Genomic DNA, 20,965 nt, shown 5'->3' on the forward strand with positions numbered 1-20,965 from the left:
CTGGCCGCGACGCACTTGAGGAAAAGAAGCCGGAGTCACATCCGTCCCCGTCGATAGCTCAGTTGGTAGAGCGGTGGACTGTAGAGGTTTCATACTGCGGACATCCATAGGTCGCTGGTTCGAATCCGGCTCGACGGAGTGTTCTTTTTGTTAATATTTTACGGGCAAGCCAAGGCTGCCTATTATTTGCAAATTATTACCGGCAGCTTAGCGTCGTCAAATGAAGATTTTTAATTGCAGTGAAGGTCACTTGGGGTCATTGTCTCGTCAAGAGTAAACCGCTGCACTATATACTGCGCCGCCTCCCGAATCTATTGCTGGCCGCGACGCACTTGAGGAAAAGAAGCCGGAGTCACATCCGTCCCCGTCGATAGCTCAGTTGGTAGAGCGGTGGACTGTAGAGGTTTCATACTGCGGACATCCATAGGTCGCTGGTTCGAATCCGGCTCGACGGAGTGTTCTTTTTGTTAATATTTTACGGGCAAGCCAAGGCTGCCTATTATTTGCAAATTATTACCGGCAGCTTAGCGTCGTCAAATGAAGATTTTTAATTGCAGTGAAGGTCACTTGGGGTCATTGTCTAGTCAATAGTAAACCGCTGCACTATATACTGCGCCGCCTCCCGAATCTATTGCTGGCCGCAACGCACTTGAGGAAAAGAAGCCGGAGTCACATCCGTCCCCGTCGATAGCTCAGTTGGTAGAGCGGTGGACTGTAGAGGTTTCATACTGCGGACATCCATAGGTCGCTGGTTCGAATCCGGCTCGACGGAGTGTTCTTTTTGTTAATATTTTACGGGCAAGCCAAGGCTGCCTATTATTTGCAGATTATTGCCGGCAGCTTAGCGTCGTCAAATGAAGATTTTTAATTGCAGTGAAGGTCACTTGGGGTCATTGTCTCGTCAAGAGTAAACCGCTGCACTATATACTGCGCCGCCTCCCGAATCTATTGCTGGCCGCGACGCACTTGAGGAAAAGAAGCCGGAGTCACATCCGTCCCCGTCGATAGCTCAGTTGGTAGAGCGGTGGACTGTAGAGGTTTCATACTGCGGACATCCATAGGTCGCTGGTTCGAATCCGGCTCGACGGAGTGTTCTTTTTGTTAATATTTTACGGGCAAGCCAAGGCTGCCTATTTTTGCAAATTATTACCGGCAGCTTAGCGTCGTCAAATGAAGATTTTTAATTGCAGTGAAGGTCACTTGGGGTCATTGTCTCGTCAAGAGTAAACCGCTGCACTATATACTGCGCCGCCTCCCGAATCTATTGCTGGCCGCGAGGCACTTGAGGAAAAGAAGCCGGAGTCACATCCGTCCCCGTCGATAGCTCAGTTGGATTCCATTTCCGGCCACGGCAGTGAACGGACGTGTTATCATGAGCTCCGGCGGAGCGGTGTTAGCGGCTCAGCCGAGCCGCGGAAACAGGATTGCTGCTGAAGATAGCGAAGCAGGTTACGAAGTTATGCTGCCCCACCTCCCTACAGGTCGTATAGTTTTGAATACCGTATTTTTGCACGGCGACGTTCCAGCGCGGCCGTATAGGGTCGAGGACTACAGGGACGCCCTTGCCCGTTTGGAACTGCTTCCCGAGGTTGTGGCCTTGGGAGCATTTCAAATGAATCATGTGTGGGCGGTTACGTTTAAGAACCCTGAAGCTGTAAAGAAAATGCTCGCTGCCGGGAGCATTAGCGTCAAGGAGCACCGGTGTCTCGTGATCGACCCCAACAAGCAAGGAGTGCGTGTTAAAGTGCACTGGGTTCTCCACAACGTGACTGACGAAGAAGTACGTGTGGCCTTCCTGCCGTATGGCGAAGTGACCGAGCTCTCGAAGGAGCGCTGGCGTGTGTTCGGCGTAACAGAAAAAGGTTCAACAACCCGAGTACTAAGCCTGAAGTTGAAGTCAAGCGTCACAGTTGAGGACATACCTCACCAGCTTCGTATTGCCGGTGAACCTGCGCTTTTGGTGGTCGCTGGGAGGCCTCCACTCTGCCTCCGATGCCAAGGGAAGGGCCACATTCGTCGCGACTGTCGAGTGCCTCGGTGCTCGCGATGTCGCCGGTTTGGTCATGACGAAAGCCAATGTGTACCCACGTACGCGACCATGACAGGGCCTGCAAGGAATATTGACGTGGCTGAACATGTCATGGATGAGGTGGAGGCCGAGGAAGCGTCAGGATCAGCTGGTGGCAAAGCAGCAGCCGATGAGAAGAGCGCTCAACATTCAAGCGTTGAGCACAGCGAGACAAGCCTGGTCAAGCCACCTCAGGAGTTACAACACGCCCCTGAGGAAACGGCGGGCCAAGAGATGCAGCCTGCCGTCAGAACTTCTACGAGCCCAGTAGAGGAGGCGCACATAGGGCAAGACAATAACGACATCACAATGGGAAACGCTGCGGTTTTATCCACGAAGCGCGCTCATCTCGAAACAGTGCAAGGTGACCAATCAACAGACGGCGCCCCTTCGGAGGAGCCGCCCCCCAAAGCGGCGCCGACGCGACGGGCGTCCTTCAAGCCGAAGCCAATTATTCCACCAGACAGAAGACCAGCGGACGCGGCGCCTAAATAGCGCTGCAACTGCGGTAACGCGCTACTGCCGAGTCCGGATCAACATGCAACGGTGCCCACCATAAACCATGGAAGGGAACTTTGTGCGCGACCGTCAAACTTTCGCCATGGACTGTGAAAGTGCGATGGACAGCTTAGCTGCGATGCCCCAGCGTACGGAACCCTCTGCAGCGTCGTGGTGTCCTGAGGTGAGCACTCCTCGAACTGCGGGTGCCTTTAAAAATGATGAAGGAACAATGTTTCACGTGCCACTGCGCGGTGCCACGCTGAACGTGCGGGGACTGGCGGCGAGGAAACGGCAATGCCAGGTCAGTCGCCTCTTCCTAGAAAATGAATTGGATATAGTCGCATTGCAAGAAACAAAGATTGAGAGCCAAGAACACACAGAGCGCATGGTTGAAAAATTTCGGTCCCGATACAGTGTCTGTATATGTCACGCGGTTGGCAGATCCGGAGGTTGTGCGTTATTTCTGAAGAATAATCTGGGCATTGCAAATGAAACTGTTGTTGCGTCCGAAGGAGGACGGTTGCTGGTTGTTGATTTTAGTTTTTCTGGATGTGCTTGGCGAGTGATTTGTGTCTATGCTCCTAATAGTCAAAAGGAGCGTGTTAGTTTTTTTGAAAAAGTCGAGCTGTATTTGAGCTGCGAGAAAAGCGTTGTTTTGATGGGCGACTTCAATTGCGTGTGCTTGCCAGAGGATCGAGTTCCGAACGTTTCGGTGCGTGATCAGAGTGCACAGTACCTTGATGCAATAATTCAAGAACATGAAATGGAAGATCTTGGTTGGATGTTGTCCCAAGGCTCGCACCCATGCTTTACGCACTTCCAACGCGGCAGCAATGCGAGGCTAGATACAGTGTATGCAAGCATAGGATTTGTGACCGTGTGCAGTAAATATCAAGTTAAACACGTTTCATTTAGCGATCACAGCCTTGTGATGGTAACCTTTGGTAGTAAAGCCGTTAAGACTCGGTTCAACTGGAAACTTTGGAAATTTAATGTGAAACTGTTAGAAGACGAAACCTTCGTTGAACAAGTTAAAAAAGAAGTGAGTTAAAATTCGAAGCCTTTGCCCCGCTCTCACCCGCCGTGCTCGTCTCAAGAGGCGACGGTCTGTTGAGCTTCAGGCCTTCGAAGAGGTCCTCCCCTCACCCGCCGTGCTCGAACTCGCTGACCGGCGGTCTGTTGGGGTGTGCCTGCCGGGCACCTTGGAGGACTGCTAGGACGACCGACCACCAGTTTCAATCGTTTATTGCATCTCCATCTCGATCTCTCCTTTAAACACCAAGGCCAGCGATTAAATAGCCTGGCCAGACAAAGAACATGCAACCTCGCCAATCAGGCGCGAGGTTGATACATCTAGGCGGAACCAAACGTTTCTTCACAGTTTCTCCTCGCAATCGCACGCACTGCACCAATCACGACCCTCTTCGCACTCTCCCGCGGTCGTCACGCACTACGCAGTGTTCGGAGTCCGCGGCTCGCATCCCGCGCATCACTGCCGAAGACAGGCGATTCTTGCATCCCAAGGAACGGGGTTCTTGTTACCCGCCGCTCATCTCCAGCGCGAAGTCCCGCCGCCGGAAGCTGTTGTTGATCGCACTTGCCGCCGCGTGGAGAACACGGCGTCGCCTTACATCCGGGCGGCGTAGGTTGCTTCGAAGATCGTAAACGGCCGCAGAGAGATGCGCTTCAGCGTTCGGAGTCCGCGGCTTGCATACCGTGCGCCAGTGTCAGCGACGCGCGAGATTCGCATTCCGGGGAGCGAGGTCCTTACCCGCCGCTCATCTCACGTGGGAGGTCCCGCCGCCGGAAGCTATTGTTGATCGCACTCGCCGCCACGCGGAGAGCGTGTCGTCGCCTTACGCCCGGGCCGCACACGTTGCGTCGAAGAGTGTAAACGGCCGCAGCAAGATGCACTCGAACCACTTGAGCCACGCGTGTCGACGCCGCCGACGCTCCAAGGTTCGCGGGAAGCGCTGCCGGCCCAAACGAACTGCAAGACGCGCACCACAACAACCGCTCTCGAGTAAACCGAGTCGCAGCGACGCTCGCCGGAATGTGCGGCTGGCCCAGCTGCTTGCGTCCACGCTTGACCGCCGCCGGTGCATTCGAAGGGGAACTCGCAGTCTTCTCAGGTTCCGATGATGCACGTCGCGCTGAGGAGCATAACACCTTCCCGCCAAGTGTGCTGCATAGCCTTCATAATGCAGCCACACCATCAATAAGCGAAACAACGCGACGGAGAGGCGTCAGGCATAATACCCCCGCCCCCGCAAACAGACGCAATGACAAAGCCCCGTCAGAGTTTCCAAAGCCCCTTACCTCTGCCCCTGGTGAAGCCCCATCAGTTGGCAGCCACCAGCCTTGACATGGCATCGGCGTTAGCATTTTGGGTGCCTCTTTTGTGTTCGATTGTCAGATTGAACCTTTGCAGAGCGAGAGCCCAGCGAGTTAGCTTGGCACTGTGCGGGCTGGTGAGGGTGAGATACTTAAGCGGATTATGATCCGTCACCACCCGTACCTGTGCACCAAACAACCAAGCCTCAAGCTTAGTCAGCGCCCAGATGATTGCGTAGGCCTCCTTCTCGATTGTGGCCCACCGAATCTGGGTCGGACTGAGTTTCCTGCTTAGGAAGGCGATCGGGCATTCCCTCCCTTCGTCGTCGCACTGTGCGAGACATGCTCCTACGGCGTAATCAGAGGCATCGGTGGCTAGGATAAATTCCTTGTTAGGGTCTGGTGCATAGAGCGAAGTTGCGCGCCCCAAGCACTCTTTAATGCTTTGGAAAGCCCTCTGCGCCTCGTCATCCCAAGGAAGTCGTTGAGGGGTCCGTCTTTTTGTCAGATTAGTCAAAGGGAGCATGACCCGCGAATACTCTGGAACATACTGCCTGTAGTAGTTCGCCAACCCCAGAAAGCTTCTTAGCTGCCGCTTCGTTTGGGGCGATGGAATCTCCTCAATAGCACGTATCTTTGTCGGATTGACGCTATGCTTACCCGACCCCACGATGTGACCGAGGAACTCTACCTCACTTTTCGCGAACCGGCACTTTGCTGCATTTGCGGTGAATCCCGCAGCCGCTACGGATTTGAGGACGTTGTCTATGTGCCTCAGGTGCTACTCCCATGTCTCGGAGAAGATGACCAGGTCATCGATGTAAGCGCAAGAATACTCTCTGTGTGGCGCTAACACCTCATTAATGATTCGCTGGAACGTGGAGCTGGCGTTCCGGAGCCCAAAAGGCATTACTTTCCACGCGTATTGCCCGACCGGCGTTACGAACGCCGTAAGAGCTTGGGACTCGTCATCTAATGGTATCTGCCAATACCCCCTCAGCATGTCGATTAGGGTGATGTAACGCGCCTTTGCAACCTGAAGTAAAAGCTCCGATGGTATGTTCATGGGGAATGCGTCCGGTTCCGTAATACTGTTGAGCCTACGGTAGTCGCAGCACAGCCTTAAGCCACCATCCTTCTTAGACACGCATACCACGGGATGTGCGTGGGCGCTCTCTACCGGGAATATCAGTCCCCACTCTCGCAGTTCGCCGACCTGCCTTTCTACCTCCTTCCGAAACACCATTAGCACCTTGTAAGCGTGTCCGGCCACCACCTCAGCTCCTGCTTTCAGCCGTATCCTGTGTGTGCCGACGGTGCACTTACCCGGCTTACTACCAAACACTTGCCCGTTTTTAGCGAGCACTGCGGTCAGCTCTCTCCGTTGCGACGGGGTGAGATAGTCCACAGCCTCGGCCGACACTGTGTTACCCTGACCAGACGGCGTTGGGAATGTAGGAACGTCACCGAAGTCACTGTCCCCCTCGAAAACTGTCCCCACGACGCTAACGCGCGCATGATACGCTCTTAGTTTGTTGGCGTGCACAGATCGGCGTGTACCGTCTTCCAACTCGATCAGGTAACTGTAGGGCCGCAGCTTTTGTACAATTCTTGCCGGCCCTGTCCACTTTCCCATCAATTTACCTTGACCCTCCTTCTCGAGCCACAACACTTCGTCTCCGTCAGCGAAGTGTTTATCTGTGGCACGGAAATTGTAGCGACTGGCGTACTTTCTATGCGCCTCGGCACAGTGGCCTTCGGCTCTCGCATTTACCTCAGCTAATTTATTCCGTAGCTTCAAAAGGTATTCCTCGGCTGGAATTGTTAAAGAGTCGGGAACGGACCAGTCTCCACTCCATGTCTTTTGCAAAATGGAGAGTGGCCCCACTGGCACCCTTCCATACATTAGCTCGAACGGAGAGCGGCCCGTCGTTTCGTTAGGCACCTCTCTGTACGCCCATAGCAGGAACGGGACAAATCGATCCCAATCCCTGCCGTGCTCCTCAACAATATGGAATAGCATGGACTTGAAAGTCCCGTTCCACCGCTCGACCAGTCCGTTGCTTTGTGGGTGGTCGGGCGTGGAGAATCTCGGGCATGCTCCTAGCCTGCACAGCAGCTCCCTAGTCAACTGAGCCGTGAAGTTTGTGCCTTGATCAGAGCACACCGTTTCCGGCACCCCCATTCGTGCAAAGATCTGTAGCAACGCCTCGCACGTTGCCTTCGCCGTCAGCGCGCGCAAGCAAACTACCTCGGGCCACCGGGTGTTTACATCGACCACGCACAGCGCGTACCGGTGCCCGCGCATGGATGGTGGTTCAATTGGCCCTATGCAATCGATGTTGACCACTTGAAATGGACTGTCTGGTCTAGTGAGGGGCGTGATTGGCACTCTGTCGAGAGTGCGCGCAGGGGCCTTCACCTGGCACGAGCGGCACGTACGGCAGTACTGCTTCACATCTCTCGCTATGCTTGGCCAGTAGAACGACCCCTTTATTCGCTGCAGTGTTTTTCGTTCACCCAGATGCCCTGCCCACACCGAATCAAGCGCCAACCTCAAAACCTCTGAGCGCCGTTCTGATGGTAGCACCAACTGACAACACTGGCGTCCGGCAACTGGCTCTCGGTGGAAAAGCAGCTCGTCCTGTATAAGCATGCCGTGTGAGCCCTCTTTTGCCTGCGCCCAAGTCTCACTTAGCGATTCGTCAGCCAGCTGTGCGTTGCGGAACTGCTGCCTCGCCGTCTGGTTCGTTTCGGTTTGGCTGATAGCGGGCTCAGCCTCTACTGCGAACGCTATTTTATCATCGCCACGAAGGCTCGTATCCGGCCTCTCTTGTTCGTCGGTGGTTAATTCCTCCGCTCTTATCCCGCCTGAATGACTTGTTACTCTCTCCCCGAGGAGCTCCTCATAGTCACCTGGCGTAATCAGGGCGTCTACGCCTGCGACTAGCTCATCGATATGAGCACACAGCACTCCACGTTCAGAGGGATTAAACGACACTAGGGGTGCACCTTCAATTGCCTTCAATGGCACGTAAGCTAGTTCGGCGACTACCTGACTCCCAAACGCTCCTGTCAGCTTCAGTGTTGACCCCGCGCTTTCATACTCCCGGCACAGCGACTTACGAACGACCGTCACGTCGGCACCTGAGTCAACCAAGGCTTTGAGCTCCTGACCCGCGCTTTCTATTGCGACAGTTCTTTCTTCACCTGTTTCTTTGTGTCGCCTGCTAGCCTCCGCCTCGCGCTGCTCAATAAATGGAACGCCTACACGAGCAACTATCTGCCTCTCGCCTTTGCGACTGGTGCTCCCATCTTGTGCTGCGGCCATTCCTCTTCTCGGGCATTCCCTCGAAAAGTGGCCCCTCTCGTGGCACCGGTAGCACTGTCGCCCAGGACACCCCTCAGCTGTGCTGCTTCCCGATTGAAACAACGTAGCGGACCGCTTCTCGGCAGAGTGCTTTCCCGTTGCCCCCGGAGCTGATCCTACTGATGATCTATACTTCCGACTTTCATCGAAGTTCTCTGCGAGCTCGACAAGGTCGCTAGGCTTAAGGAATCCCCTTTTCTCATTCAGGGCAACGTATGCCCTCGCATCGGCGCCTAAGCATTCCTTCAGTCGGTCTGCCACCGTCAGTTGCTTGAAGCCCTCCATCGTGCACACTTTACAGCTGTCTAGGTAATAGTCGAGGTAATTCTCCAGTCGTACAGAAAAGTGCTCCCAAGTTTCTCCGGCTGCCTTGCTGCTTGACGAGAATAGTCTCTTGTATTCTGCAGCTGACAGTCTCAGGCCATTAAGAATTTTATCTTTCAGAGAGGCAAAATGTTTCCTTTCCTCTGCTGACAACCGCACGAGGAGCCCCCGCGCCCTTTCGCTCAGCCTCGGCAACACCAGCCCGGCCCACCACTCGGTCGGGACGTCGTATGAGTATAAGGTAGCTTCCACCTCCTGAAACCATCCAGGCACTAACCGCTCTTGACTCGGCATAGGTGCCAAGACGCCCTTCAATAGGCTGGCATATTTTAGCCTCCTATCTTCGTCTGCGCCGCTGTTCATTGCTGCGGTGCCTCCGCTATTGCTAGCCTCCGTGCTCTGCATCCGTCGCAATCGCTCTGTTTCTAGAATCAATTTTTGATTCTCCGTCTGCGCTTCTACAATCTTTAATTGGAACTGCAGCAATGCGAGCTGCTCCGACGTCGCTACTAGTGCGGCGTCTACATTGCCCTCGCCTGTCTTGCCCGCGGCTGCCAACTCTTCAGACTGGTCCCCTTCTTCCATATCGGCCTCTTCCTTAGCGCTATCGCTACTCAAAACCCAGGGCTTTGGCATTGCATGCGCCCACAGACGCCAAAGGGGTACTCGCCTGATCACCGCAGCGTCCGTTGGCGTGTCTCGGCTTGATCCGGCCTTCCAGGCGGCTGTCCAGGTCCGGTGTTGTCGTCGTTCCCGCAGACTCCAGTTCTGTCACAGCAGGTCCTGTCCGACTGCGCCAGTTAAAATTCGAAGCCTTTGCCCCGCTCTCACCCGCCGTGCTCGTCTCAAGAGGCGACGGTCTGTTGAGCTTCAGGCCTTCGAAGAGGTCCTCCCCTCACCCGCCGTGCTCGAACTCGCTGACCGGCGGTCTGTTGGGGTGTGCCTGCCGGGCACCTTGGAGGACTGCTAGGACGACCGACCACCAGTTTCAATCGTTTATTGCATCTCCATCTCGATCTCTCCTTTAAACACCAAGGCCAGCGATTAAATAGCCTGGCCAGACAAAGAACATGCAACCTCGCCAATCAGGCGCGAGGTTGATACATCTGGGCGGAACCAAACGTTTCGTCACAGTTTCTCCTCGCAATCGCACGCACTGCACCAATCACGACCCTCTTCGCACTCTCCCGCGGTCGTCACGCACTACGCAGTGTTCGGAGTCCGCGGCTCGCATCCCGCGCACCACTGCCGAAGACAGGCGATTCTTGCATCCCAAGGAACGGGGTTCTTGTTACCCGCCGCTCATCTCCAGCGCGAAGTCCCGCCGCCGGAAGCTGTTGTTGATCGCACTTGCCGCCGCGTGGAGAACACGGCGTCGCCTTACATCCGGGCGGCGTAGGTTGCTTCGAAGATCGTAAACGGCCGCAGAGAGATGCGCTTCAGCGTTCGGAGTCCGCGGCTTGCATACCGTGCGCCAGTGTCAGCGACGCGCGAGATTCGCATTCCGGGGAGCGAGGTCCTTACCCGCCGCTCATCTCACGTGGGAGGTCCCGCCGCCGGAAGCTATTGTTGATCGCACTCGCCGCCACGCGGAGAGCGTGCCGTCGCCTTACGCCCGGGCCGCACACGTTGCGTCGAAGAGTGTAAACGGCCGCAGCAAGATGCACTCGAACCACTTGAGCCACGCGTGTCGACGCCGCCGACGCTCCAAGGTTCGCGGGAAGCGCTGCCGGCCCAAACGAACTGCAAGACGCGCACCACAACAACCGCTCTCGAGTAAACCGAGTCGCAGCGACGCTCGCCGGAATGTGCGGCTGGCCCAGCTGCTTGCGTCCACGCTTGACCGCCGCCGGTGCATTCGAAGGGGAACTCGCAGTCTTCTCAGGTTCCGATGATGCACGTCGCGCTGAGGAGCATAACAAAGTGACTAAAATGTCTTCCGCCCAGTCAGGAAGCTGCGCACGTAACTGGGAAAACTTTAAGAACGCCGTCAAGATGCTAGCGATAGAAAGAGGAACTATCCTTCTCCAAAACCAAAGGAAAACAGCGGAAGAATTGCAGTGCCAATTAATCTTTTTGACATGTATGGAAACAGCAGCACCTGGGTTGTACATAAAAGAAATCCGAGAAGTTAAAAGCCAGCTAGAAGCTCTAGAAACAGATAAGTACCGAGCGGCTGTGATAAGGGCGCGCGCTGAAAAACTGTGGGCGGGTGAAACGCCCAACAAGCGTGCGTTGTGCGACGAAAGAAGATATGCAGCAAAGAATGAAATCCGACAGATTCGTTACCGCAACAGAATAACGACCGATAGAGAAGAAATTGAGCAGGCGTTTGTCGAGCATTACAAAGAGCTGATAGGGAATGAAAGAAGCGTGAAGAGTGGGCTGTGCGATGATTTTTTGCAGCTCATGCCTCGATTAGATGAAGATACACGAGCTCGCCTAGAACAGCGTATAAGTTTGGAGGAGGTTCAGAAGGCTATAGATGAACTACCGCTGGGGAAAACACCAGGGCCGGATGGTCTAGGGGCTGCTTTCTATAAAACATTCAGAAAAGAAGTCAGCCCGATTTTATATGAAATGATCACAGAAGCATATAGAGTAAATCAAATGCCACCTTCCTTTCGTACTGCTCACATAGTACTGATCCCTAAAACAGATGACCGAGAGAAATTGCAGTCAGTGGGGGCTTATCGTCCGATAACCCTCACCAATGTTGACTATAAGATTTATATGAAGATCCTAGGTCGACGTTTGCAGAGTGTGATCACGAAACTCGTTGGACCGCACCAAACGTGCGGAGTGAAAGGTCGTACAATTTGCACGAATGTGCACGTTGTTCGCAGTGTCCTTGAATGCTGTGATGTATTCGGGGGCCAAGTCGCAATGATGCAACTAGACCTGTCAAAGGCGTTTGATCGTGTGGCGCACGATGTCCTGTACTCGGTTCTGGAACAAGTGAATTTAGGCAGTGTAATACAAGATGGGCTTAAAATGGTCTACAGCAACTGTACGGTGCAGATAATTGTCAATAAGAACCTGAGTGAAGCCGTCCCTCTGCGTTCCTCCGTTAGGCAAGGATGCCCACTCTCGCCCTTGCTGTTCGCGCTTTATCTCGAGCCTTTCTGTTTAAATCTTATTAACAACGATCGAATTAATGGCTTCAGGTTTCAGCCATCTAATGTTAAAATTCTTGCGTACGCAGATGACATAGCTGTATTCTGCAGTGACCGCGAAAGTGTCCAGGAAACTGTTGGTGACGCCAAACGGTTTTGTCAGCTCACAGGTGCTGAGATTAATTGGGAGAAGAGTGTCGGCTTTTGGCATGGAAATTGGGATATTACACCGCCGGCGTTCGCGAGTCTGCAGTGGACAACCGTGCCATCGAACTACTTGGGTGTGCCTCTAGAGCACTATGACAAGAGCGCTGATTTCTGGAATGAGGTGACACCAAGAGTAAAAGAAAAAGCAAGGTCATGGCAAGGACGAGAATTGTCGATGTTTGCGAGGGCGACAGTTTGCAACATTTTCTTGATCGCCAAGGTGTGGTATGTTTTGCAGTTTTTGGCTATGTCGCGAGTAAATGTGCAAAAAATGCACAGGGTGTTTGCTGTGTTTATCTGGAGTTCAAGTTGGGAGAGGGTAAAAAGAACTAATTTGTTTCGAACTGTTCAAGATGGCGGTCTTGGTCTCGCGCATTTGTTTGTCCGCCAGCTTGTGTCCCGATTTATGTTTGTGAGGGATCAGAACGACCCCTTTTTGCGTTCAATGATGCAAGTACGACTGAGCAGCGCTCTGCCCGATTTTGTAGTGTCTACTGTAAGATTGTCAGCTTATGGTGCTAGAGGTTACCTGAAAGAAGTTGTGGACTCTGTGCGATTCCTGAAGGTGCGGTTTTCACTGGAGTACCTCAGCACTGTAAAGAGGAAAAAACTGTACAGAGATCTGATAGACATCATAATGCCTGTGCCTCTGTATCGTACAATAAACTCTGCAGGCCCAGGGCAAGATGTTCTCAAAAGAATTAAAAAGATGCCAGTTAAGGCAAGCACAAAAACATTCTTTTTCAAACTGCATACGGGTACTTTGCCGGTTAAGACGTGGCTTGCGGACAAAGGTATATTTGTGCCATGGACAACGAACTGCTTGCTTTGCAAGAAGCCTGAAACCATAGAACATGTGTTCATTGAATGCTGGGACCCAATTTTTTATTGGGATGTCTTACAACGTACGCTAAAGAAAGAATTACCCATATCACCAATTGGCATTCGCTACTTACCGGTAGACAAAGATGACACAGGTGTCCCCTATGACATGATTATGCTCCTGGGCCTGCATAGTTTATGGAAAACTCGAATGGCTGTCCGGAATGGAGATGTTGTTATCCGATCTGTCAGGGAGAACTTTGTGGAGAGTGTGTGTTACTTACGAGATGTGTACCAAGCGCAGGCGGACCCACCTGCATGGTTGAGTGTGCTTCATGAACTGGTGCAATTCAAGAAATTTTAACTTGCGACCGGCCTAAGCAGGCCTCCTGGTTGTTTTAGCAATGTATCGTGCTTGTTTCAATAAAAAGGTATTTAAAAAAAAAAAAAGTCGATAGCTCAGTTGGTAGAGCGGTGGACTGTAGAGGTTTCATACTGCGGACATCCATAGGTCGCTGGTTCGAATCCGGCTCGACGGAGTGTTCTTTTTCTTAATATTTTACGGGCAAGCCAAGGCTGCCTATTATTTGCAAATTATTACCGGCAGCTTAGCGTCGTCAAATGAAGATTTTTAATTGCAGTGAAGGTCACTTGGGGTCATTGTCTAGTCAATAGTAAACCGCTGCACTATATACTGCGCCGCCTCCCGAATCTATTGCTGGCCGCGACGCACTTGAGGAAAAGAAGCCGGAGTCACATCCGTCCCCGTCGATAGCTCAGTTGGTAGAGCGGTGGACTGTAGAGGTTTCATACTGCGGACATCCATAGGTCGCTGGTTCGAATCCGGCTCGACGGAGTGTTCTTTTTGTCAATATTTTACGGGCAAGCCAAGGCTGCCTATTATTTGCAAATTATTACCGGCAGCTTAGCGTCGTCAAATGAAGATTTTTAATTGCAGTGAAGGTCACTTGGGGTCATTGTCTCGTCAAGAGTAAACCGCTGCACTATATACTGCGCCGCCTCCCGAATCTATTGCTGGCCGCGACGCACTTGAGGAAAAGAAGCCGGAGTCACATCCGTCCCCGTCGATAGCTCAGTTGGTAGAGCGGTGGACTGTAGAGGTTTCATACTGCGGACATCCATAGGTCGCTGGTTCGAATCCGGCTCGACGGAGTGTTCTTTTTGTTAATATTTTACGGGCAAGCCAAGGCTGCCTATTATTTGCAAGTTATTACCGGCAGCTTAGCGTCGTCAAATGAAGATTTTTAATTGCAGTGAAGGTCACTTGGGGTCATTGTCTCGTCAAGAGTAAACCGCTGCACTATATACTGCGCCGCCTCCCGAATCTATTGCTGGCCGCGACGCACTTGAGGAAAAGAAGCCGGAGTCACACCCGTCCCCGTCGATAGCTCAGTTGGTAGAGCGGTGGACTGTAGAGGTTTCATACTGCGGACATCCATAGGTCGCTGGTTCGAATCCGGCTCGACGGAGTGTTCTTTTTGTTAATATTTTACGGGCAAGCCAAGGCTGCCTATTATTTGCAAATTATTACCGGCAGCTTAGCGTCGTCAAATGAAGATTTTTAATTGCAGTGAAGGTCACTTGGGGTCATTGTCTCGTCAAGAGTAAACCGCTGCACTATATACTGCGCCGCCTCCCGAATCTATTGCTGGCCGCGACGCACTTGAGGAAAAGAAGCCGGAGTCACATCCGTCCCCGTCGATAGCTCAGTTGGTAGAGCGGTGGACTGTAGAGGTTTCATACTGCGGACATCCATAGGTCGCTGGTTCGAATCCGGCTCGACGGAGTGTTCTTTTTGTTAATATTTTACGGGCAAGCCAAGGCTGCCTATTATTTGCAAGTTATTACCGGCAGCTTAGCGTCGTCAAATGAAGATTTTTAATTGCAGTGAAGGTCACTTGGGGTCATTGTCTAGTCAATAGTAAACCGCTGCACTATATACTGCGCCGCCTCCCGAATCTATTGCTGGCCGCGACGCACTTGAGGAAAAGAAGCCGGAGTCACATCCGTCCCCGTCGATAGCTCAGGATTCGGCTTCCGGCCACCGAGCGTGACGGACGTGCGATGACGGGCTCCGTTGGAGCGGCTACAGCGGCCATGTCTGGCCGCGGAAACAGGATTTTTGCCTCGGAAGATGAATATCAGGTGATTCTGCCTACCCTTCCTACAGGAAATGTTGTGTTAAACACAGTCTTTTTGCACGCTGACGTGCGGGCCCGCCCCTATCGGGTCGAAGATTTCAGGGATGCGCTGGCTCAGCTGATGCTGCTCCCCGAGGTTATCGCCTTGGGGGCCTATCGCATGAGCCATGTGTGGGCTATTACCTTCACCAGTGCTGATGCGGTGAAGAAAATTCTTGCTGCCCGGGAAGTAAAAGTGAAGGACCGCCGCTGTCTAGTTATTGACCCGGCAAACCAAGACGTCCGCGTCAAGCTACACTGGCTGCTGCACAACGTGCCCGACGAAGACGTGAGGGTAGCCTTCGCCCCGTACGGCAAGGTGAGCGAAGTCACCAAGGAACGGTGGCGCGTCCAGGGTGTCGCCAGCAAGGGGTCGACGACGCGCTTGGTTTCATTGAAAATGAATCCTGGCGTGAAACTGGAAGACCTCCCTCACGAAGTCAGGGTTGGCGGTGAGCTGGCTCTCGTGGTTGTACCGGGCAGAGCTCCGCTCTGTCTGCGCTGCCACGGTACTGGGCACATTCGCCGTGAGTGCAAAGTTCCAAGGTGCGGCGCCTGTCGCCGTTACGGACATGAGGATAGCAGCTGTGTACGCACGTACGCGAGCGCTGCCGTCCCAGTCAACAATGACATCTCGTCCGAGCTTGTCATGGACGAGGCTGACGCGGAAGACGCTGCAGCAGAGGCAGGCGACGGAGCGGAGAAGGAAAAATCCCCGGCTGTGTCGACTCCTGGAACATCCGCAACCGCGGAGACGCTCAGCAGTAAGCTGCAGCAACAGGAAGCGCCGCCTGCAGATGTTAAGACGTCAAAGAGCGAAGTCCTCTCGGGGAGTGGGGCGTCAGTTCCCGTCGTTCCCCAACATGCTGAAAGCATGGAAGTGACGGATGCGTCAACCAGCAACCAGGGAGGAAAGCGACCGCACGAGCACAGTGCGAACGGAGAGCCTAAGGCGAGCGACGGCGACGAGCCACCGCCGAAGACTGTTGGTGTGAGGCGAGCGACGCTGAAACCGCGGCCGAATATACCGGCCGATCAACGAGCGGCGGCTAAGCCGCCACCTTAGTTGAGTGAGTGCGTTGTGTGTGGCTTCTGTGGACGCGAGATGGCCTTTTTTGGTGACGGACTGCATGGGCTGGGTCTCCAGTCCGTACGCATGAGGCAGAGGTGCAAGAGACGTTGGAATACCGGCACTGTACCCATCGAGCACCATGGACTAGGCAAGTCGCCCTCCGCCGTCGCTTTGTGTCCTCAGGTACGCACCATACGGCTCCTGTACTTAAACTAGATGGCTTCGACACCTGTTGGAGCGTTGCGCATTGCAACAATTAATGTCAGGGGACTGGCTTCTAAAAAACGTCAGTACCAACTAAGCCGGTTGTTCCTCGATAATGACCTCGACATAATAGCCGTCCAGGAGACCAAAGTCGAAGGACAGGAACAGACGGACCGTATGGTGCAGCCTTTTACGACACGTTACAATATTTGTGTGTGCCATTCGTCTGGCACATCGGGGGGTTGTGCTGTCTTTATTAGGAATTCCATGGGGATTGTCGAACAGAATTTAACTGTGTGTCAAACTGGCCGTTTGCTTGTAGTTGATTTTCTTTATTGCAATTTACTGTGGAGGATCATATGTGTGTATGCCCCTAACAAAGAGAACGAGCGCGAGGAATTTTTTGAGCGTCTTGAACAATACGTATGCTGTGAGCGGTTAATTGTGCTGTTGGGTCACTTTAACTGCGTATGTAAAGCAGAGGACAGAACTACAAAAAGACTTGTCCGCGACAAAAGTGCGGAATTGTTGAATTCGCTTGTACACGAAAATGGTTTAGATGATGTTGCTGAAGTTCTGTCGGTAGCATCGCATTTTACTCACTTTCAGGGTGAAAGTCACGCGAGATTGGACAGAGCGTATGTGCCCCTTGATCTTGTTCCTTTGTGCAACAGCTACGAGGTGAAAAACATGTCTTTTACCGACCACAGCTTAGTTGCGTTTACCCTGGGAAAAAAAGAAAAGAAATCTCGTTTCTCGTGGGATCTTTGGAAGTTGAATGCACAGTTACTCGAGGATGAACTTTTTGGTAGTAAAGTTAATGAATGTATTAAAGCATTGCTATCAGCAGAGCCTGGGAACTGGGTAATTAGATGGGAAGATTTCAAACAGCAAGTGAAAATGAACGCGATTGAAAGAGCAAGCGTTATTTGCCATGATAAACGTGTTAAAGAAAAGGAACTACATTGCCAACTTGACTTGCTCGTAAGCCTGGAAAGTTCCCAGCCGGGAAGATATAAGAAAGAGATAAGAGAAACAAAAAGTAAACTTGAGATTATCGAAAAAAACAAGTATGCAGCTGCCGTGATAAGGGCGCGTGCTGAACGTCTCTGGCTTGACCAAGTGCCTACTAAACGCTCGCTTAGTGACGAAAAGAAGTATGCGACTCAAAATGAAATAAAACAAATTAGGTACAGAAACGAGGTAACGAACGATAGCAAGATGATTCAGTTAGCTTTTGTTGAACAGTATAGGGAATTGTTTGGGCGCCGTCAGCTTGAAGAAGAGGGTTTTACAGAAACGTTCTTGTCTCGTATGCCAAAGCTTGGAGATGAAATAAAACAAGGGCTGGAGGTACCATTCAGCGTAAACGAAGTGGGAAGAGCGATCGAAGAACTGAGTACTGGAAAATCTCCTGGTCCTGACGGCCTAGGCAGTGATTTTTATAAGAGTTTCAAAGCCGAACTCACTTATGCTCTGCACTGCGTCTTCACCGAAATGTATGAAACAAAGAAAATGCCGCCGTCATTTAAAACAGCACACGTGGTTTTAGTGCCCAAGAGTGAAGACCAGGCTAAACTGCTGTCCGTTGGGGCTTATCGGCCGATAAGCCTGACCAACGTCGACTATAAAGTGTTTATGAAGATTCTTGCCAATAGACTGCAAAAGGTTATAAAGGATCTTGTAGGGCCGCACCAAACGTGCGGTATTAAAGGTCGCACCATTGGAACGAATGTGCACATTGCTAGAACTGTTCTTGAATGTTGCGATGCGTTCGTGGGACGAGTTGCCATGATGCAGCTTGACTTGGCGAAGGCCTTCGATCGCGTGTCACACGAAATTCTTTTCGCCGTTCTAGAATATGCCAACGTCGGCTCTGTAATATTACAAGGTGTACAGATGGCGTACGAAAACTGTGTTACGCGTATTATAGTGAACAAACAGCTTACTGAACCTGTGCCTGTCTGTTCCTCGGTCAGGCAGGGCTGCCCGCTCTCGCCTCTGCTCTTTGCGATCTATCTTGAGCCTTTTCTGTTATCGCTGTTACACAATGATGGGATCTGTGGTTTCACTCTTCAATCGGTGCAAGTAAAAGTGCTTGCTTACGCTGATGATATTGCTGTTTTTTGCGCGGACCAAGAAAGCGTTAAAGAAGTTGTCAAAGTAGCGCGGGCCTATTGCAAAAAGACCGGGTGCGAAGTTAACTGGGATAAGTGCATTGGATTTTGGCACGGTGATTGGGAGAGCACACCCGCAGTGTTTGCTAACATGCAATGGACGACCTCCCCTGCGAAGTATTTGGGGGTACCCTTAGAGCACTATAAGAACAGTACAGAGTTGTGGGGTGAGGTAACGCAGAGTGCAAGGAAAAAAGCGGATGGATGGAAAGGACGTGACCTTTCTGTTTTCGCGCGTGCAAGTGTGTGCAATGTATTTTTGATAGCCAGAATTTGGTATTTTTTGCAGTTTTTGCTCATCACCAGAGCAAACGTGCAGAAGCTGCATAGAGTGTTTGCTGTATTTATTTGGAGCTCGAATTGGGAGCGAACTAGTCGAGCTAATTTGTTCCTACCGGTCAAAAGAGGTGGCCTTGGACTTTCCAACTTGTTTCTGAAACAAGTTGTCTCAAGATTTTTGTTTCTACGTGATCAAACCGATCCTTTGTTGCGCACAATGTTGCAGGTGCGCTTAGGAAATGTGTTACCGGAATTTGTTGTGTCCAGTTTCCCAGCCACGAATCGTGCTGTAACTGGGTTTTTACGTGAAGTTGTGGCTGCCTTTCACATTTTGAGCTCTCATTTTTCGACTGAATATCTGGCTGCTGTACCCAGGAAAAAATTGTACAAGGATTTGTTAGATATCTTTATACCTGTACCCTTATACCGATCATTTTACTGCGGAGGCCCAGGCAAAGATGTGCTAAATCGAGTTAAGAAGATGCCGGTAAGACCGAACGTCAAATCCTTTTTCTTTAAATTACACTCGGGTACCCTTCCGGTGAAAACATGGCTAAACGATAAAGGCATTTTCGTACCATGGAACGTCGACTGCACACTGTGCAAAAAACCCGAGACCATCGAACATGTCTTTATCGACTGCTGGGACCCGGTTTTCCACTGGGATATCTTGCAAAGAACTTTAAAAAAAGAGCTACCTGTTACTCCATATGGCATCCGGTTCCTGCCTATAGAAAGTGGCGAAGTGCCATACGATATGTTTATGCTACTGGGCCTCCACAGCATCTGGAAAACTAGGATGGCGGCTAGGCACGCAGACGCAAATGTGAAACCAGTCAGGGAAAACTTTATAGAAAGTGTAGTTTCTCTGAGAGATGTTCTCCGCAGTCAACCTCAGCCACCGGAGTGGGTGGCAGTTATGGACAAATTGATCGAAATGAAAATGTTTTAATCCGTCGCCTTAGCCAAAGTCTGGCTAGCGACTTTTTATGCCTGCGCATGTACTGTTTTCCGGCAATAAAGAAAAAAAAAAAAAGTCGATAGCTCAGTTGGTAGAGCGGTGGACTGTAGAGGTTTCATACTGCGGACATCCATAGGTCGTTGGTTCGAATCCGGCTCGACGGAGTGTTCTTTTTGTTAATATTTTACGGGCAAGCCAAGGCTGCCTATTATTTGCAAATTATTACCGGCAGCTTAGCGTCGTCAAATGAAGATTTTTAATTGCAGTGAAGGTCACTTGGGGTCATTGTCTAGTCAATAGTAAACCGCAGCACTATATACTGCGCCGCCTCCCGAATCTATTGCTGGCCGCAACGCACTTGAGGAAAAGAAGCCGGAGTCACATCCGTCCCCGTCGATAGCTCAGTGAGCACATCCGAGGTTTTAGGTTGGGAGCGTGTGAGGTGCGAATACTGGCATATGCAGATGATGTTGCCCTTTTTTGTGAAGATCGCAAAAGTATTGTAGAAGCGTTACAAGTAACCGAAAGGTTTTGCAGGCAAACTGGTAGCGCTGTTAATCTCGATAAATGTCTCGGACTCTGGCATGGGCAATGGGACTTGGAACCAGAATTGTTCTGCGGGGTCCGATGGGCTACAACTCCCGGAGTTTATTTGGGAGTCCCGCTGGACAAATATGGGGAGAATACCAATTACTGGAATGAGAAAGCGGAAGAAATGCGGGACCGGACCAAGGGATGGATGGGCCGTAATCTTTCTATTTTTGCGCGTGCAACTGTATGTAACACCTTTCTTGTGGCAAGGATCATGTATTTACTTCAAGTATTATATTGTGCACGAAACAATATCCAAAGGTTTCATCGGGTTTTTGCGGTCTTCATTTGGGCGTCCAATTGGGAACGAATTCGCAGAGATAATCTCTTCCGGAGAGTAAAGGTCGGGGGACTGTCTCTAATGCATCTCTATGTACGGCAGGTTGTTTTAAAGTTTTGTTTCCTGCGTGACCAAAATGACCCCTTCCTGCGAACATTCATACAAACGATGTTATCCAGTGCACTTCCAGAATTCATTGTCTCTTCGTGCAATGCTCGGCGGTACACAGTGTCTCGCTTCCTTCGAGAGGTTGTCTGGTCGTTCAGGTTTTTACAAGTGCGGTTCTCGCTAGAGTATTTAGCGAATGTAACGCCGAAGCGCTTATACAAGGATCTTATTGAACAGTTGTTTTCAGCGCCACTGTACAGAACCTTATACTGTGAAGGCCCTGGGAAAGACGTTCTCAGGCGAGTTAAAAACATGACTGTTGCACCTGGCGTCAAAACATTCTTTTTTAA

At 51.6% G+C, this 20,965-nt stretch overlaps 3 protein-coding genes and 10 non-coding genes across 13 annotated transcripts; all 13 read left to right on the forward strand.

The window, feature by feature from the left end:
• Positions 1–47: 47 nt before the first annotated feature.
• Positions 48–138, forward strand: TRNAY-GUA (transfer RNA tyrosine (anticodon GUA)). Its single transcript is given in 2 exon segments — positions 48–84; positions 103–138. It is a non-coding gene; the product is annotated as a tRNA-Tyr (tRNA).
• Positions 139–364: 226 nt separating this feature from the next.
• TRNAY-GUA (transfer RNA tyrosine (anticodon GUA)) lies at positions 365–455 on the forward strand. The gene is given in 2 exon segments: positions 365–401; positions 420–455. It is a non-coding gene; the product is annotated as a tRNA-Tyr (tRNA).
• Positions 456–681: 226 nt separating this feature from the next.
• On the forward strand, positions 682–772 carry TRNAY-GUA (transfer RNA tyrosine (anticodon GUA)). Its single transcript is given in 2 exon segments — positions 682–718; positions 737–772. It is a non-coding gene; the product is annotated as a tRNA-Tyr (tRNA).
• A 226-nt stretch (positions 773–998) lies between these two features.
• Positions 999–1,089, forward strand: TRNAY-GUA (transfer RNA tyrosine (anticodon GUA)). The gene is given in 2 exon segments: positions 999–1,035; positions 1,054–1,089. It is a non-coding gene; the product is annotated as a tRNA-Tyr (tRNA).
• Positions 1,090–1,372: 283 nt separating this feature from the next.
• Positions 1,373–2,563, forward strand: LOC149370825 (uncharacterized). The gene has a single exon (XM_089578756.1). It carries the CDS (start codon positions 1,373–1,375, stop codon positions 2,561–2,563), a length of 1,191 nt encoding a protein of 396 aa, XP_089434882.1.
• Positions 2,564–11,625: 9,062 nt separating this feature from the next.
• On the forward strand, positions 11,626–13,170 carry LOC149370826 (uncharacterized). Its single transcript, XM_089584149.1, has one exon. The coding sequence runs from the start codon at positions 12,096–12,098 to the stop codon at positions 13,104–13,106; it is 1,011 nt and encodes a 336-aa protein (XP_089440275.1). The 5' UTR covers positions 11,626–12,095; the 3' UTR covers positions 13,107–13,170.
• Positions 13,171–13,190: 20 nt separating this feature from the next.
• On the forward strand, positions 13,191–13,281 carry TRNAY-GUA (transfer RNA tyrosine (anticodon GUA)). Its single transcript is given in 2 exon segments — positions 13,191–13,227; positions 13,246–13,281. It is a non-coding gene; the product is annotated as a tRNA-Tyr (tRNA).
• Positions 13,282–13,507: 226 nt separating this feature from the next.
• TRNAY-GUA (transfer RNA tyrosine (anticodon GUA)) lies at positions 13,508–13,598 on the forward strand. The gene is given in 2 exon segments: positions 13,508–13,544; positions 13,563–13,598. It is a non-coding gene; the product is annotated as a tRNA-Tyr (tRNA).
• A 226-nt stretch (positions 13,599–13,824) lies between these two features.
• On the forward strand, positions 13,825–13,915 carry TRNAY-GUA (transfer RNA tyrosine (anticodon GUA)). The gene is given in 2 exon segments: positions 13,825–13,861; positions 13,880–13,915. It is a non-coding gene; the product is annotated as a tRNA-Tyr (tRNA).
• Positions 13,916–14,141: 226 nt separating this feature from the next.
• On the forward strand, positions 14,142–14,232 carry TRNAY-GUA (transfer RNA tyrosine (anticodon GUA)). The gene is given in 2 exon segments: positions 14,142–14,178; positions 14,197–14,232. It is a non-coding gene; the product is annotated as a tRNA-Tyr (tRNA).
• Positions 14,233–14,458: 226 nt separating this feature from the next.
• Positions 14,459–14,549, forward strand: TRNAY-GUA (transfer RNA tyrosine (anticodon GUA)). The gene is given in 2 exon segments: positions 14,459–14,495; positions 14,514–14,549. It is a non-coding gene; the product is annotated as a tRNA-Tyr (tRNA).
• A 246-nt stretch (positions 14,550–14,795) lies between these two features.
• On the forward strand, positions 14,796–16,009 carry LOC149370832 (uncharacterized). The gene has a single exon (XM_089578769.1). It carries the CDS (start codon positions 14,828–14,830, stop codon positions 16,007–16,009), a length of 1,182 nt encoding a protein of 393 aa, XP_089434895.1. The 5' UTR covers positions 14,796–14,827.
• A 3,700-nt stretch (positions 16,010–19,709) lies between these two features.
• On the forward strand, positions 19,710–19,800 carry TRNAY-GUA (transfer RNA tyrosine (anticodon GUA)). The gene is given in 2 exon segments: positions 19,710–19,746; positions 19,765–19,800. It is a non-coding gene; the product is annotated as a tRNA-Tyr (tRNA).
• The last annotated feature ends 1,165 nt before the right edge of the window (positions 19,801–20,965 follow it).

The sequence above is a fragment of the Amblyomma mixtum genome, chromosome 1 (assembly GCF_055824585.1).
Source record: "Amblyomma mixtum isolate Tamu chromosome 1, ASM5582458v1, whole genome shotgun sequence".
In the NCBI taxonomy this organism is placed as follows: Eukaryota; Metazoa; Arthropoda; class Arachnida; order Ixodida; family Ixodidae; genus Amblyomma; species Amblyomma mixtum.

What these genes read in the sequence shown, in the direction of transcription:
- LOC149370825 (XM_089578756.1), top strand. Translation starts at nt 1,373, where the DNA reads ATGAGCTCCGGCGGAGCGGTGTTAGCGGCTCAGCCGAGCCGCGGAAAC.
- LOC149370826 (XM_089584149.1), top strand. Translation starts at nt 12,096, where the DNA reads ATGTTTGCGAGGGCGACAGTTTGCAACATTTTCTTGATCGCCAAGGTG.
- LOC149370832 (XM_089578769.1), top strand. Translation starts at nt 14,828, where the DNA reads ATGACGGGCTCCGTTGGAGCGGCTACAGCGGCCATGTCTGGCCGCGGA.